Source organism: Cupressus sempervirens, chromosome 11 (assembly GCF_028749045.1).
Source record: "Cupressus sempervirens isolate cs-2001-9-10 chromosome 11, ASM2874904v1, whole genome shotgun sequence".
In the NCBI taxonomy this organism is placed as follows: domain Eukaryota; kingdom Viridiplantae; phylum Streptophyta; class Pinopsida; order Cupressales; family Cupressaceae; genus Cupressus; species Cupressus sempervirens.
Genome location: NC_143128.1, coordinates 322849972 through 322866923, shown reverse-complemented (window position 1 = coordinate 322866923; position 16952 = coordinate 322849972). Strand labels below are relative to the sequence as shown.

The 16952-nt window shown below is 31.0% G+C and overlaps 1 protein-coding gene across 1 annotated transcript in view; it reads right to left on the bottom strand.

Annotated features, from left to right (window-relative positions):
- The window catches only part of LOC149529410 (DUF1365 family protein), a 140692-nt gene extending 132717 nt beyond the window's left edge, over nt 1-7975 (bottom strand). The window contains exons 1-2 of the mRNA XM_089810694.1: nt 7510-7975; nt 1225-1336 (exon numbers count right to left, since the gene is read on the bottom strand). Of these exons, the coding sequence (XP_089666820.1) occupies nt 1225-1336; nt 7510-7832 (435 nt within the window). The 5' untranslated portion in view covers nt 7833-7975. The remainder of the gene's footprint in view (nt 1-1224; nt 1337-7509) is intronic.
- Nucleotides 7976-16952: the final 8977 nt, after the last annotated feature.

Here is a 16952-nt window from a genome sequence, read left to right as displayed (position 1 = left end):
ATGGTCATAAACATTCAAATCAGCAATCAGTCTAGCAAGCAAGTGCTCTACTTATTTGAGCCAGTAGGTGAAAAATGGGTAACAAGGGACACCTAGCACATAAAGCCACACTTCAACCACTAACACTCTTGTCAATATGACCTCAATTAATTACCACTCCAGTCTCTGGTGATATCGTTAGTGTTAACCATTCAGCAGATACAGATGATTAATGGATCAAATGGTAATTTGGGGCCATACAGTTACAGAACTCTAGACTTTATCTAATCCATGGTGCAAGCTATAATGCAAAAGTGAGTTGTACATGTCTAATAAACCAGTCGAGCTGTTCTCCTTGAATATGATATGGCTTTTTGAATGCCCTCATTTTTCCAAAGTGATATTCTCATTTTTTTTCCTTGGATCTGTTCACTTTATATTGTTTAAAAGACCATGCTATCTATGTATTTATTCACACTTTCAAGGTTCCAATTCACAAACAATGCTAGGCAGGCTTGTTAAATGTTATGACTTGAATCTAATTTGCAACAACTCTAAATGGACTTTCTGATATGAGATGTTTTATAATAAAGACTGCTTCAAGCATGCAAAACTTCTTCTTCAATAAATATGGACATTTCCATTTCCTAAAATAGGAAAGGCAAATACCAAATTCAAGTGTGTACTAAAATTGTAGAATATCCAAAAGTGTTTTAGAGAAAATATTAAATCTAGTGTAATTTATGCAAAAATCTGTATATTTCATCCATTAACAAATACAATTGAAAAAAATGGAAAGTTTTTACTTGGTCTTCATGCAAGTTAGTCCCTTATTGTCTCCATCCCTAATAAAGGCAAGTACTCAAGATGATCCAAGAAGAAGATTTGTGATAAAGTGAATTACTACTTTCAAATTGGACATGCTAATTGTTGTATTCAGTCATATCAATATCTGCAAAATCAAGCAATGACTTATCGCACTTTATTTATGGCTCAGAGAAGCTCACTTTTAAAAACTTTGTTTAGCATCTTTTACTAATCAGCACTTTATTAGAAACCAAGGACCATTTAAGAATTCTAACTCAGAATGAAGTACTAAACAAGAATAAAGCAGAGCCCAACAAGAAGATCTATAAAGAGGATGACAAAACTGGCTGACATGGAATATTCCAATATTTCAAGGCGAGTTTTCAATTGTACCTAAAATCAATGAACCATAAACTACAACAAAGTTTTTAAGCTCACCTCAGCAATGCATTTTCTGAGAAATTTAATAGGTCCTTCTACATCGCAGCAGTAATAAACACTTAGAGGATTCTGTTCATAGCCAACACTTGTAGGCATTGTAAGGAGATATCTGCAAGATAATTTTTGGTTTTCACTATGATTACAGAACTTTTTTCATGAAATCTTGCAAATTTTTAATTGAAATATGAAGAAAGCATAACAGTTATGCAGGCATGAGGTTGGTTCAAATGAAAATATTCAGTCCCTTGAAACAAATAGAAGCTATGGAACCAGATTAATATTACTGGATCTGTCTTAAAGTGACAACTGGACGTTCAATATTTTCTTTTATTTAAATACATTGATCAAGATTTAATTTTGTCTTTTAGCTAAAAACATTGAAGAGAGAAAAGGTACCATAAAGAGGCAAGTCCCACACTCTGAAAATAATATTTTTGAAATGGTGACCAAGCTGAACTTAGTGTGGTCTATCTAATTGACTGGCATGAGAATAATGATTAAAAATAGCATTACTAGCTGCCTCCATTGTGCAATTTCAACTGATCTCTCAAAGACGGAGGAGGCAAGATTTAAAAGACACTTCCAGATTACCAACCACATTTATGCACTTTGTAATTGTAAAGGTCTGAGGAAACTCCATGTCAATCTTCTAAAGAATTCTGTTCTTTTGAAAACTTTAAGAAGGCATTTAATTATGTTCCAGTACATTAACTATAGGCTGAATGATGTTAGTATTTCAAGTTCCATTATGACATTATAAAATTATAGTTCACGGTCAATCCTGGAACTTTTTGTATAGTAATGTCCCTTTTTGGGGGACATTAGGAAATTTAAAGTCAAATTCATGAAATATTAAAATTGACAATTGGCTTATGGGAGCTTAATGCAAATTAAGAAAAATTTAGTTTTATACTTTAAAGGGGGTTAATAAGAGATGAAATGGTAACAAGACAAAGAAACAGGAAAGGGAAGCTGAAGAGTCACAGCTGGATGCATTAAAGGAAGGATTAGAGACTCATTTGACTGCTTGGTTATTGGATTTCACATCAGTTTTCTCTTGGAGAAACTTTGAAGCATGCAACTTTCATTTTCTAAACCTAAGGACAGAAACCTTCAGGCTCTTTTCAGTGAATTGGATGCAAACCTAGTTCAACATTGGAGGTGAATTCTTGACGGAGTTCAATTGGAGTTACATGTTCATTTCTATGTACTTTCCAATTTGACTGTTATTTCTGTTTGTAAGATTGGATTCTATGTTATGTTACTGTATTGCTGGTTTATGATCTAATGTACCAGATTTGCTCTTGGAAGGTGGATTTCGGAAGTCGATTCACTGCAAAGTCAGATTCAGTTTGAATTTGCTCAAAATTCTGCCAGTCAGGTAAATTCACTCAAAATTCTCTTAGAAGAACCCTATAAGAATTTTGGATAAATTTGAAAGACTTCTGATTTGGATAGAAGAACCCAAAACGAATTTGGGGGGAATTTGACTGAAAACGTCAATGTTATTGACTTTTTCCTAAAGAGTTTTTGCCAACTTAGGTCTATTTTGTTGTTGGCATAATTGTAATTGTCAAGAATGGATTGAGTAAGTTGTTAGTGAGTCGGTTAGTGGTCGAGGGATAAGTCATTATGAGGCAATGGTTGAGTCACACTCCTTCAGATGGTATATGTAACCTGGACGAGAGAGTACATACGATAAACTAGTTTGATGCATACTACTATATTGTGAAAGTTATAGCAGAGAAAGTAAATGCAATTGAGTACTAGGAAACCACCAAGTATTTCATTACTATTCTTCCAAGTTTACATCAATGGACATCACATCATATCATAACACTGTCGTCTCTTATCTACAGAGAGAGTGTACATATACCATCCGAAGGGGTGCAACTCAACTATTGCCTCATAACGACTTACCACTCAGCCACTAACCGACTCACTAACAACTTAACCCATTCATGACAAACGCAAATATGTCGAAAACATATTCGACCCTCCAACTCTAAAGGTGACCACTAAAAAGAACAAAAGAATTGGTTTATATGTTATTTGTGCATTTTTGGATGAAAACAGAATTTTCTTGCCTCCATTTGTGTATGAGCTTATTTGTTACCGCATATATATATATATATATATATATATATATATATATATATATTAGAAAAAAATATTGTATGGATGAACACAAAACGAATCTGAATCCAACCAAAAAAAATTGGACGATTTTCAAATCCAAATCTCAAACCGGCATCCATATCGAAATCCAAACTGGAAACTTCAATTTTTGCACAAAGTTTTCCACATAAATTATTTTGTAGAAGCGTTTTACCGTCTTTTGTAAAAAATGAAGGTTTGTATGTTGATTTTTGTCTCGGATTTTGTGTCAACTACTCTTTGATGTTTCAATGTCTAGGTTTTGAATGATTTTTCTCCTCAAAAATCATGTATGGCTTTTTCAATTTTTTCCTTAAGAAATCATTTTTTATTTTTTAAATTTTTTCCTCAAAATTTTAATTTTTTTGAGTTATCTCAATATACTCTAGCAATCTATTTTGGTCGTAGTGCTCGTCTGCAAAAGGGCTGCTGTTTTTTCCTTAAAATCATGGTTTCCCTTTAACAAGTTGAACTCATTGTCTTCGGCCGCAAGGAGATACGGTTTTGTTTCCCAACATCAGGTTGGGAGGATTTTGGTTATCTTGGTCATTTCCAAAAGTTGTGTAGTTTCAGGGAAGGTCTCAGTCGAAGGCTCATTTTGTAGAACATTCCTCTATGCACTCAAGACTAGAAGGGAGCAGCCTTCTATGCGTTTGTGACCAAAAGACCTGCAAACTGTCTTTTGTAGGGTAGTTAGAACGATGACCATTAAGGGAGAATATTAGAATATTGCAATGTTTCTTTAATGGTCAGCTTAGTTTCTTTAGGAAGTTTCCTTTTCTATCTTCAGTTCACAATTGCTCCACACAAAAACATTGTCATTGTCAATCTACTTTAGGACCCTTCATCTCCTTTGTTTAATACATTGAATTACCACAATAGATTTCCCAATTCAATATCCATAAAAAACGTTCCACATCAAAATCTCTTTGAAGAATCCATTATCATGAAATATATTGAGCTCTTCAATTTTGCATTTGATTTTTTTGTTCATAATTTTGATTCCAAATTGTTTGCTCTTTCAGGATTGATGCAATGAATGCGAAGGGAGCATGAGGAATGTGAGAAAAATATGGAGACTTCACAATAAGGAAGAATAACCAATGTGAAGGAAGAGATTAACACAAGAAGCAGGCGACTTAGAAGATTCAAAGTAAGTTCAAGGAAAGGATCTCAAGACAAGATTCACACCTAGAGGATAGAATACAAGATGTATAAAGGATAAATCTACAAATGGGGAATTTTATCTCGATCTTGGATTTCCTTTGGATATCCAAGATCAACACGAAGGTCGATAACGTCCAAGTCGATAAGTAGGAGATTTGCATAGCAGGTAAAATAGTGATATTGTTATCAGGAACCAACTATGTGGTTTTCAAGTCAAACTCATTGACCCATGTTTGACTCAAAAACCATAACCCTTATGAGTGAGTTGGAGGAATACTGAGATGAGTGACCTCCCAAAAAGGCCCAGTCCTTAATTCCTGTGAGCATCACCTAGATGCAATGAATGGCAAGTGTTCCATTCGTTCCCATGAGAGATGGGTAATTGTGAATTACTACTCTTGATGCATTAGTCAATGAGTTTGACTTGAAAACTACACAGTTGAATCTTGATAACAATATCACTAATGTCCAAGTCATTAAAGAAGATCAAGGAAAGACATGAAGTTGACAAGAAGATATCAAGTCATCCAAGGAAGAAACCCAAAGCAATGACAGATTGCTACAAAGAAAAAGAACAATTGTGAAGATGAAGCAATTTGGGAATATGAGTCATTACAATCAACTAGAGGCTGAATAATGTCGAGTATTAGGAGATATTCCTAGAGATTAAAGACTTTATGACGATGAAGTTGAAACATAGATAACAAGATACACATTGCGAGGTGGCACGTACTCATCTTCAACCAATCAAATGATTCCAAGTCAACACGTCCAAGTTCATCCAAATTGACCCATTCACAAATAGACATGTGGAAAGCATTTAATCTATTACCACAATGAATTTTATTATTGGTTGATCCTTGAAAAGCACATACTTCAAAGCAATGTAATCATCTCATTATTTGTAAGCAGTGGTTGTAACTAATCTTAATTAGGGTTTCTCTAAATTATATTGGTCCTTGATTTAGAATCAATCTAATTCCTTCATTGTAATTGAGAGATCTATAAAGGCTTGGCCTTCTCATTTGTAAATGAGGATTACTTATTAGTATGAGAGAAGAAGAAGCAATAGGAGGAGATCAGATTGTTGCCAGGACCATGTTGAAGTTAATATACAACTTTCATTGAAGATATGGTGGATTTTTGTGTTGTTTATACATATTGCATGTTTTTTATTCTCAAAGTTTAGTTGAAGTCCATTGATTTTAATGGAGAAATGTGGAGATATGTGATGAATTTCTCAGTTCATTCAATTTGTTGACTACAAATTGTAGTGCATGGATAGTTTGAACCTCACTTTGGGCATTGTTCGATTGTGGATATTCATTGGGATTGCACCAGTATTGGGTATTTGGATGAATTATTTACAATATGAAAATCCTTCACTACCTTGGAAGATGACAGTCTTTCTATGGCGTTGTGAGCTATCTCCAATTGAGCAGAAAGAGGTTCCATAAGGAATTTTTCTGTCCAAGCACTATTTATTATCATAATTGTCCATAGAATTAGATTAGATTATCTAAACACTTATCCTTTTTCATTTATTTGGAGTTCAAGTCAGTTTAATTCAAGATTCCATCTACTTTGAAGAAAAGAATTGATAAAATCCAAGAAGAATAGTGCAAGTCCCCTCGTGATACTAGCAATATCAAATCATTTCAATTGAGTTATATCCAGCACAGAGTTGCAAGTACGAATTGTAAACCTTGGGGTTGCTTCATTTGATCACTTATTTGTTACATTGTTTAATATTTAAAGTTTCCTTGTTCAAGAGAAGATAGGATACTTTACAATTTTATTTTGCATGTTGGAGTGTTCACAAAACTCACATCAACAGTCAGCTTGCCACAAACATTTCTCAAATAATTTCTCTCTCCTCATTCTTACTATGTATGTTCTCATCTTGCCCATTCTAGGAAGTGGGTGATCAAGAGTAAACTTGAGTTGATTGCAAAAAAAAGCATTGAGATTTGAACTAATTTCATGCAGAGATTATTACACATCACATGAAGCATTTAACCCATTGGCCATGCTCTTCATGAGAAAATGCTAATGATAGTGCGGACTAAAACTCCTAGATGGGACTTCAAGTTCCGCGCATATTTTGGCGGAATGGAAGCCAGTTAAGAAGAGCTTCTTAATCAAGCTCCATCAAACAATCGAGAATACATGATAATGAAAAGAAAACTTAAGCAGAATAAACAGCCATCTTGCAAAGCTTCTAATTGAAAAGCAACGCTCAAGTTCACCAAGAATATTTCTATGATAGATACACAGGAATTAAGATTTTCCTCCGTGACGGAATAGATATGATACGGTCCTGCCTAACCAATGAGACTAGTGGCAAGTTCCATTCAAATTATTTGATAGAATATAAGTCCATGGAACAGACTTTTGGACAAACCATAAAGAACGCTTAATGGTAGGAGATAAGCTAGACAGCACACTCCCCACCGGATTTGTTTACAGATTCAATAGGTTAAAAGAAGGCATCCATTAATACCCTACTAGATGTGCACACCTCGAGTACAATTTTCCCCACCAAGAAATCTAAAGAGATGCATATCATTGCTGCTTTTCTTAGCTAGGAATTATATAGCTTTGAAAGACCTGATGTTTATAGAACTAGCTAAAGAACGAATAAACATGAATCTTCCCTTCTTTTCGTCAAAGGGGGGAAACTTCCATTGGACGCCTAGACAGGGGAATAGAGATAGTGGTAAATGAGCCCATCTCGATGACAAAAAATCCTATAAGGTTCATGAATTAGGTTACATTTCCTTTTTTACAACCCACCACATACTGATATCAAGCTCAATTTATATATTTTGCAGTCACAGTCTGGTGGCCTATCACAGAACTGCTTAAATCAAGACAATCAGATGATTGGAAAATTTATCTCAGAAGTGAAAAGTCTTTCCTGACACCAACTTCTCCTAATGAAAATTGAAAACTCACACTGGTCCATTAGTCCCTGCAATGGCCTGCACTTGGCTGGCATTCATGTGGTTGCTGCTGATGATAGGCAAAATCCAAGGAGGTGGGTTGTTCAAATTGATGAGAGCATATCTCACAGTGTACTCAAAGCTGTGAACAATAGGTTGCCTCCGCTCGTGCCACACCTTCCCCTCGTACAATATCAGTGAATCTTCGTCTTCCTCATTTCCAGAGCAGCTGGTTTTCTCACTCAATACTAATCTCCTCCATAGCAGATTCAATGTGAGTAATAATGAAATTACTGTGGTTTTAATCATGCTACCCAGTAAATAGACAAGCTCCATGTCAGCTGCTAAACCAGGAGAGCTCAAATTTACCAGTCGCTACAGCTCTGCCAATTTCTTTATACATGGATATCCCCGGGGCCAAATTTACAATTGGTTCAGACGTTGCCGATATGTGGGATAATAATAAACGGTGATTTGATGAGTAATATTTACTTTATTAGCAGGTTAAGTATTAAAATAAATTGTTTCCATCAAAGATGCGTTTTGTTAGTTTTGTTTTTTTTTCTTAAATAAGAGATGGGTTCTATGAACCATTACAATATGAGTCAATAAATTTGTCTCAAAAAATTACATAATTAATATTAATAAAAATATCATAATAATTTTAATTTTATTAATTAAAATGTAATCTAAATTTTATTATTTATTTTATTTATTTTATTTATTTTAAAATTACTTTATAAATCTTATTTATTTCATTGTCTATTTAGTTGACCAAATTGAATGGCATTTTCTTTTCAAATTGTAGGGCTCATCTTATACAATATTTTTATTTTTAAAATGTTATATTATTTTGTCATTGTTTTTAATTAAAAATTTAAAAGATCAATATATATTTGGTACGCTTTTATTTTTAAAATTTAAGAATGGACTGATATAGATTTATAGGCTAGTATTGTTCTTATAATATTAAATCAATAGAAATTTATAATTGTCCTATCAATAAAATAAACTAAGACTAAGATTTTAAATAGATTATAATTAAAATATTTTAGTATTTAAATAATTATAATAAAAATACTTATTATTACTAACCGATAGGCTATTTGTTGAATTTTTTATGGAAACGTTGTCAGTTGGTTGTCAATTGGGAGAAAAGTTGTTAGCTTGACTGGCAAATTGCAAATCCTTCCCGTTAATTATTTACTTTTTTATCTCACTCCACTTTTAACTCTTGTTTTATATTTATTAGTTGTTATCTCTACTTTTAACTATTCTTTTTCTTTTTCTATTTATTTTTTTAAAAAATTACTTTGATCTCCACATTAGCTCATTTTGTGATCTCTATTTATTTAAGTTTTGATTTTTAAAATTGATATAGATGTTAGTTTTTAAATTATTTCAATTTATTTTTTATATTAGTTTAGTTTTTCTTTGAATATTAGTTTTTAGTTTCTATGATTTATTTAGTCAATAGAATATTTGTTAGAGACATTGTTATTTTTTCATATTATTTTTTGTATTTCTCTTATTAATTTTTCATAATAGATCTTTTGATGGGATTTTTTTAAATGATTATTTATTTCATATTTGATAAATTGAGTTTAAATAAATAATATTTATTAATCTATTGAAAAGATTTTAGTAATATTATGATACTTAAATTAAAAATTATTAATAATCTAATTTGTTCACATAAGATTATATTTTAAATATTCACTTTTAACTATTATTTTTCTTTTCTCACTTATTTAAAAAATAATTACCTATGATCTCAACATTACCTCATCATGTTGTAATCTCTATTTATTTAATTTTTTATTTTTAAAATTGATTTAGGTTTTAGTTTCTACAATTTATTTAGTCAATAGAGTATTTGTTAGAAATACTGTTATTTTTTCATTTTATTTTTTTATTTCTCTTATTAATTTTTCATAATAGATTTTTTGATGGGATTTTTTAAATGATTATTGTTTTATATTTGATAAAATAAATTTAAATAAATAATATTTATTAAATATTATATTATTTAAATTAATAATTATTAATAATCTAATTTGTTCACATAAGACTACATTTTAAAAAATAATTTTATTATCGAGCATCTATTGGCTTATCATGTTGCAAGCTTGCAACTACTAGTATAAAAAAATGAGTGCACTCATGTACTTATTTTATTAATTATAGTATTTTAAATTGTCAATTTCTTTTTATAGTTCACATTTATTTTTTAATTATTTATTTTTAAAAATATGTACTATATTAGTTAAGAAAATTTGAGTCTTTTTTAATAAAAAAAAATTGAATATTTAAATGAATTATAATTAATAGTAATTTACTATAAGAGATAAAAATAATTTAATATAGAACTATTATAATTGTAAAGTATTTTTTTATTGTAGATATTGATATTTATGTTGAAAGATTCACAAATGTGTATTATATATATTGATCACAAAGGAATGCAACTATTCAGTTTTTTCTTTTTTCTTTTTTTTTTTTAGACTGCAAGAATCGGTGCAACTATTTAGTTTTTTCATTAAACTAAATAGTTCAAATAAAAAAATTATTAACTATAGTAAAGATGGAACTAAAATTAAGATTGTTATTAAATAATGCTTGGTAATAATTATATGACTATGTTTCGGATTTCAATTATAGTTGAAAAAAGTGTGCTTGATAGTTTTGATATTAGAAGAAAAAAGAAATAATCGAGAAAACTTCCCTCTATTAAAAAGAAGACTATAATAGTGATAAAATATACAGTATTCCACAGTGTTATACTTATCAAACCATCACGAGCATAAAGAGTATTCAAAGTTGTAAAACAAAACCATGAAGTGCTCTTTCACATAGAGTTTTTAATCTTTTTTTTTTTTAAATTAAGACTATCACAAATCGACCAGACCACAAAAGTCATAAAATTACAAAAAAAATTAAGGCTAGAATTATATGTCTTCTTTCAATTTCCAAGCTTGGGCAATAGTATATGGGCCAAATCTTTAATGACGAACTTGAAATCTTCCGCCTTACTAAACTTCACTCCATTTACCTTCTACTCTAACAAGCAAAGAGTATTCATCAAATTATGCAAATTACTCTGAGAGAGAAACAAGCAACCTCTTGTAGCCTTTTGTCAATACATGTAATGACACAGACAACCTCGTACATCCCTTTACCAATACCTACAATATTTGTTCTAATTTTATCAATCTCACTATTGACATCCCCTTTCACAATACATTCCTCATAATTATTTGTTTTTGGTTTTGAGTGGGGTGAAGGGGAATCAGCAAATATTATATGGAGTTTTAAGAGATTATTATGGTAGAGTTGTGGATGTTATTGCAATTCCCCTAGGTATTACTCCGAGCCATATAGTTGACGCATCTAGTATTGTGTATGTGGTTAGAATGATAGTAAAAGTTGGATATGGGAACCTCTAGGTGGAAGGAGACTTTCTTAATATAATTAATATATTAAATAATAATAATGCAATAACCTAATCTATTGAATCTATTATCTTGGAAATTAAGGAGCTCCTAAAAAACTTTAATAAAGTTCACACCTCATAGTTATGGGGAAACTAATAGGGTGGTGGATTGGACTGCCAATGTGGCAGTTAGCTCACGTAAGTGGAGCTTAAAGAGTTAATAAATGTAGTTGTTGGGAGGAATTATTAATAATTTTCTTTTAAACTACAGGTGCTTTGGTAATAATGAAGAGAAATTTCAAGTTTTGAGTATGCATTTATTATTCTTCATCATGTGCTTGTATAAAATAATTATGCAACATTTAAAATAAATAACTAATCAAAAATAAAATAGAAAATAAGTAAATGAAAGACTAAAGGTAAAATTTAAAACATCTCACCTCTTGACTCAATCTCTAGACCTCTCTTTAGCTAAGTCATGATTTTTGAACCTTTAACCTTTAGGTAAAGAGGGGTTGATCTTGGCCATTGAGTTAAGTGTATTCATTGAAATATATACCCCTATGATATCTTCATAAGTAGTAAACTCTATTATACATAAACAAATATATTATTATTATTATCATCATCATTATATATAATAGTAATCAAGTTTAATTTACTAAATGGATCATTTAATAAATCAAACATTAAATATGGAAGTTAAAACAACAATTCGGAAGAGTAAGAAACCATAATGTAAAAAGTCTCATTTTGTTGTTGTGTCATTCTGTCTAGTTTAATGAGGAAGACATGATTGTCATCACCTTCATCCAAACACCTCCTATTGCAAAATCCATAAAATTTGCACCACTTCTTCTTCTTCTTGTTGCTTTACATCTTCTAATTCGCAACTCAGTATGTGCAGATTGTCCATGAAGAACTTGCTTGTGAGAAACTAGAGCATGGAAGAAGGAGAATAGATGAAGAAATCCCTCTCTGTGCTCATAAGCCCCTCATCTCACTAGGTATGAAGGAGGACGGAGTTCCATGCAAAGCTCAACAGGCTCCACCACAGACCAGGGTTGAACACTCCTCATGAAGGCTAGCTATTACATTTTCCCATTTCCAAACTCTAGGTCTTAGCTTGCTCCTAAGATTCACACCATCAATGGCTAGGCCCTAGCTGGAGGCCACAACACATAATTTTTTACTATTTGTTGAGGATTTTCTCATATTTTTCCCAAATAGGAGTGTGGTTCCCTATACTACCAGTCAATTGCAACAACAATCCTTATTTTCTAAGAAACTTAAGCCCCCTCATAACACACCTTGTAAAATGAAAATCTTGAGTTCGATCTTGCTTTTGATATTGTTGATTGCGTTAATATCGGAAACAATTTCAGAGTATGTTGTTCTATTCCAATTCATAAGGAAAAAAATTTAGCAAATTTGATTTCTACCTCTTGAAATATTTGAACTCTTGTTGATTAGCTATGGCTTTAGTGCCACTGAGTAGCGTAAGGACTGTGTTATATTATGAATTGAGAAATTATGACAAATCTTTGTAGAAATTTTGATTTAGGACTAATGGTTGAGCAAGCGTGACAAATTTGTTGAAAAACTTCAATTTAGGGAGAATGTTTGAAAAAATAGAACAAATCTTTGGAGAAATTTTTTATTTATGATTAAAGTAAGAGAAATTTTGATGAATGCCAACAAAAAATTTAGGAAGAATGTTTGAAAAAATATGACAAATCTCTAAAGAAATTCTAGTTTTTCCTTAAATAGAATTTGTGACATCTTTAGTCATTTTTCTTTCCCTCATATTTGTACCAGATTTATTTTTTTTAAAGAAAGAGTATTTATAACTTACATTTGTAATTGTAGCAAAAAAAACTTATGAAGTTTTTCCATAAATTTATCACGCTTTGTAATGCCCCGCCAAGGGATCCAAAGAAATAAACTAAAGTTTCACTAAGTTTGGTAACATTTTTTTTTTAAACATGAAAGTAAAACCATTTACAACATATACATAGTAACGGAAGCAATAACAATAGTACAAGTGAAAGTAAACATAGCATACATAACAGGTTACTTTCTTCATGGATCCCTTAACGTTGAATTACATCTAAATTAACTATTCATCTAACATCACATCCTCGTGAAATAATAATGATACATCCAACGTACTTAAACAATATTCAAGTGTCCTTTAAGTAATTACATTTCAGATTTCTCAATCATCCACTGTACATGTCACAAGCTATGAAAGGCTTAAAAGAATATACATATGTGAAATAAAGTATATCATCCTATTCTAATCCATAGTGCAATAATATAAATGAAACCATACATCATACATGATACATCCTCACAAGAGATAACCATAAATAATCAAACATAATTAACTAAGTGCATGGTTCCTCCCAATCGTAAATAGCATCATTGGACCATCGTGGGTCCTAGCCATCCCTCTATGCGTAACATTCCAAATCACTGAGGAGATTATCAGTATTAACATAGTAGGAATGTCACTCCTAAATCATACTACATCATATGCAGAAAGTAATCTAACATGAAAAGTTAAGCATAAGATAAGTAAACAACATCATCTACATGCTAATCATCAATGTAAGAATACGTGTCCACCATCATAAAGAATGCATCAGCCACAGTGTCTCAAACGGAACTCAAATGATAAGAGTGATAAGCACTACCACCCGACCACGTGGAACCTAAATGGTCCACTCCCACTACGCTGAGGAGATAATCTCAAGTCCCAAACAAGTTATTAATTCACAAAGCACAAATACTCTCTAAGTCCAGGAATCCTAAAAGTATACTAACTCAAAGGTTCCAATCAAAAATTGACATCTAAACCCAAAGGCACACAATGACATGTAGGAAACCTACTATGCAAGCGAGAAAGTGTCATTGCATGCATCACGCTAGAGTTACCCTGGTAGTCTCCCAATAGACCCCAGCCCCCTAGTGATCCCTATGCGGCCACTAGTATGCTCTCATACAAACGAGGCATACTACGGAATGCAAAGTTGCAACCAAGCGTTCTCTCTACTCCCATCCTAGTCTGTACTAGCACTTGAAGCAAAAAAAAATAAATTTAGGTCCATTTAGTTAGTATTAGGTTTGTATTAGGTGTAAATAGTTTCACTTATTAAGACAACTTACAATGAGTTACCCTGGCAGCCTCTTAGGGCCTCAGCCCCCATTGCAAGCCACTTCCCAACACTACAAGCAGATAACCTACCCTAAGCTCATGGAATCATAAATCACAAAATACCAAAATATAATTCACAATATAAACATCAAATCTCCATGAGTCAACTAAAAAGCATCCATAGATAATCATGACCACAACAATTCTCTATTGGCAACTGAAGGTATCCCTGATAATCACAATAATCATTGGTTCTTAATAAGTAACCAAAAAGCATCTCAAAATAATATTGATCGAATGACTCCAAGATGGTTGAGTTAAAACATGTCACAACATGACATCATCAAGATCAGATAACAATTTTAATTCCATCAAATGACTGGAAAGTAAATCAAGTATAATTGATCGATGACTCAAAATGGTTAAGTCAAATGTCTCATACATATGAATCTCAGCTTCACACAAGAAGATTGGAAAGCAACAACAATCAATAAATACAAACATCTCATAGAGCATACAATCACATAACCATGGTTGGGTTTATAAAGATCAGAATCAATAAACATCATCATGCCATCACAATCATAACCCCCCCGAGTCTCTGGTAGACGTCCTATAACTGGTCAACACTAGTCAACCCAAAAATCCAAAATAAATAGCATAGAGAAAACACAATGCAAGCACATGTTTTGGTTTGCTAAAATTACATTGTTGAATAAAATGTGGAGGTCTCAGTTTTCTTTTTTTCCAATTTAGATATTGAGTGGAAAAATTCGTACATTGATATCTAACCCATGTACTAGTTTAAAATTTCCCATAACTCTAGAATTGATTTTACCAATTATTCTAATGATATATTGTTTATATAATGTTATTTGAAAATGACCCCCATCGAATTTACATTGTAATTTTAACATGAGAATTTATCAATTCTTTTCATTGACATCTTCCTTTCATAATTCAAGTCAATTAAATAATTAAATTAAACCTATAGTATAATATTACAAATAATTTATTGTTAAAAAGAATGATCTATTAACTTAAATCGTTTATCAAATATAATTTTTAATAATTAATAATATATATACATACTTACATATATACATATACATACATGCATACATACATACATACATACATACATACATACATACATACATACATATATATATATATATATATATATAATTATAAACATTTAATATTTTAAAAACATTCCATGTATCTTACTGCGCAATGTATTAAAGAACAAAGGCAATGTGTTTCTTTCAAAAAAAAAAACAACAGAATAACTTCATTGTCGTTCATATATTTAAAAGGGTTGTGCAGTCGGTACCCTGTCGCAGGGCCTGCGACGGCAGTCGTAGTACCTGCGACAGCAGTACGGCGACTGTCGGCCATTAACTTATGATGGAAGTGGGGTCGGGGGTGGGTAAACTTGCCCCTCCCTTTATTTTTATCTATTTTTTTATAGCGTTTTTAAAATGCTTTTCTCAAATATGAATCGCGATTCAATTTTTATATATAAAGTTTATCACTGCAATTTAACATTCGATCTTTCAATAAATAAATAAATATATGTATGTATATAAATATATTTAAAATGTATATATGTATATATATATGTGTATATATGTGTGTGTATATATATATATATATATATATATATGTATGTATATATATATATATATGTATGTATATATATATATATATGTATGTATATATATATGTATATATACATATATATATATACATACATATACATATATATATACATACATATATATATACATATATATATATGTATATGTATGTATGCAGATTTGAAAAATATATAAACATGTATATTTCTACAGAACATATACACAATTTTTTTTTAAAAAGGGCTTCCAATTTTAAGAATTTTTCTATAAATTATTTGTTCCCTAAATTTACCCATTAATTCTTCTAATAGGTTTGACTATAAATTTCAACCCTAGCTCCATAATTTCATCGGATCTATGCATATGAAAGTTTCATGCAATCAAGATATAAAAATCCTTAGAAAGCATTCAGAAGACACGAAGAAGACATGAAGTGCAAGAAGCAAAAATGTCATAGAAACAACCAGAAGGTGTTGACAACTAAACATGAGCCTTTTCCAACCTTCTAAATGAGTCACAAGGTTGTAGACACCATGTGCTTAATTTGTGCGCTAACCTCTATGTTGTTAACATATGTGCAACAAGAGGTGCGTTTACTCCTAGGTAAGCTTATAACTTTTATTTTAATTCTTTTATTACTTTTATTATTATTATTTATTTATTACTTTATTGTTATTTTTATTATTATTAATTTTAATTTCTAATTTCTTTTATTTAATTCTTTTCTTAATTAATTCTCTTTTAATTAATTAAAATCAAAATATCTAAAGGTCATGATATTATATTAATTTTTTCCAAATAATTAATTTATTAATTAAATCTATTTATTTAAGACTTAATTAATGGAAAATTCACCATAGACCTCCAAGATAAAATATGAAAACCCATCATAGAACAATCCACATAAAATCAGTCCAAAGGGATAAAAGTCACAAATTATGTCATCCAACACATTCAGAAGGTAAAATATCCAAATACTTGTCCTACCTCACTAGGACAAAAAGGTTTAAGGGTTTAGGATTTGGACTTGAGAATTTATCTCCCCTCTCTTACCATTGAGATAGTGCGATAGGGTATGCTCATCCTGGCAATTCAGGGAAGTCGATACCTGGTACCTGCAACCTGCATAAAAACCATGCATGTACATACAATATATATATATATATATATATATATATATATATATATATATATATATATATATATATATATATATATAT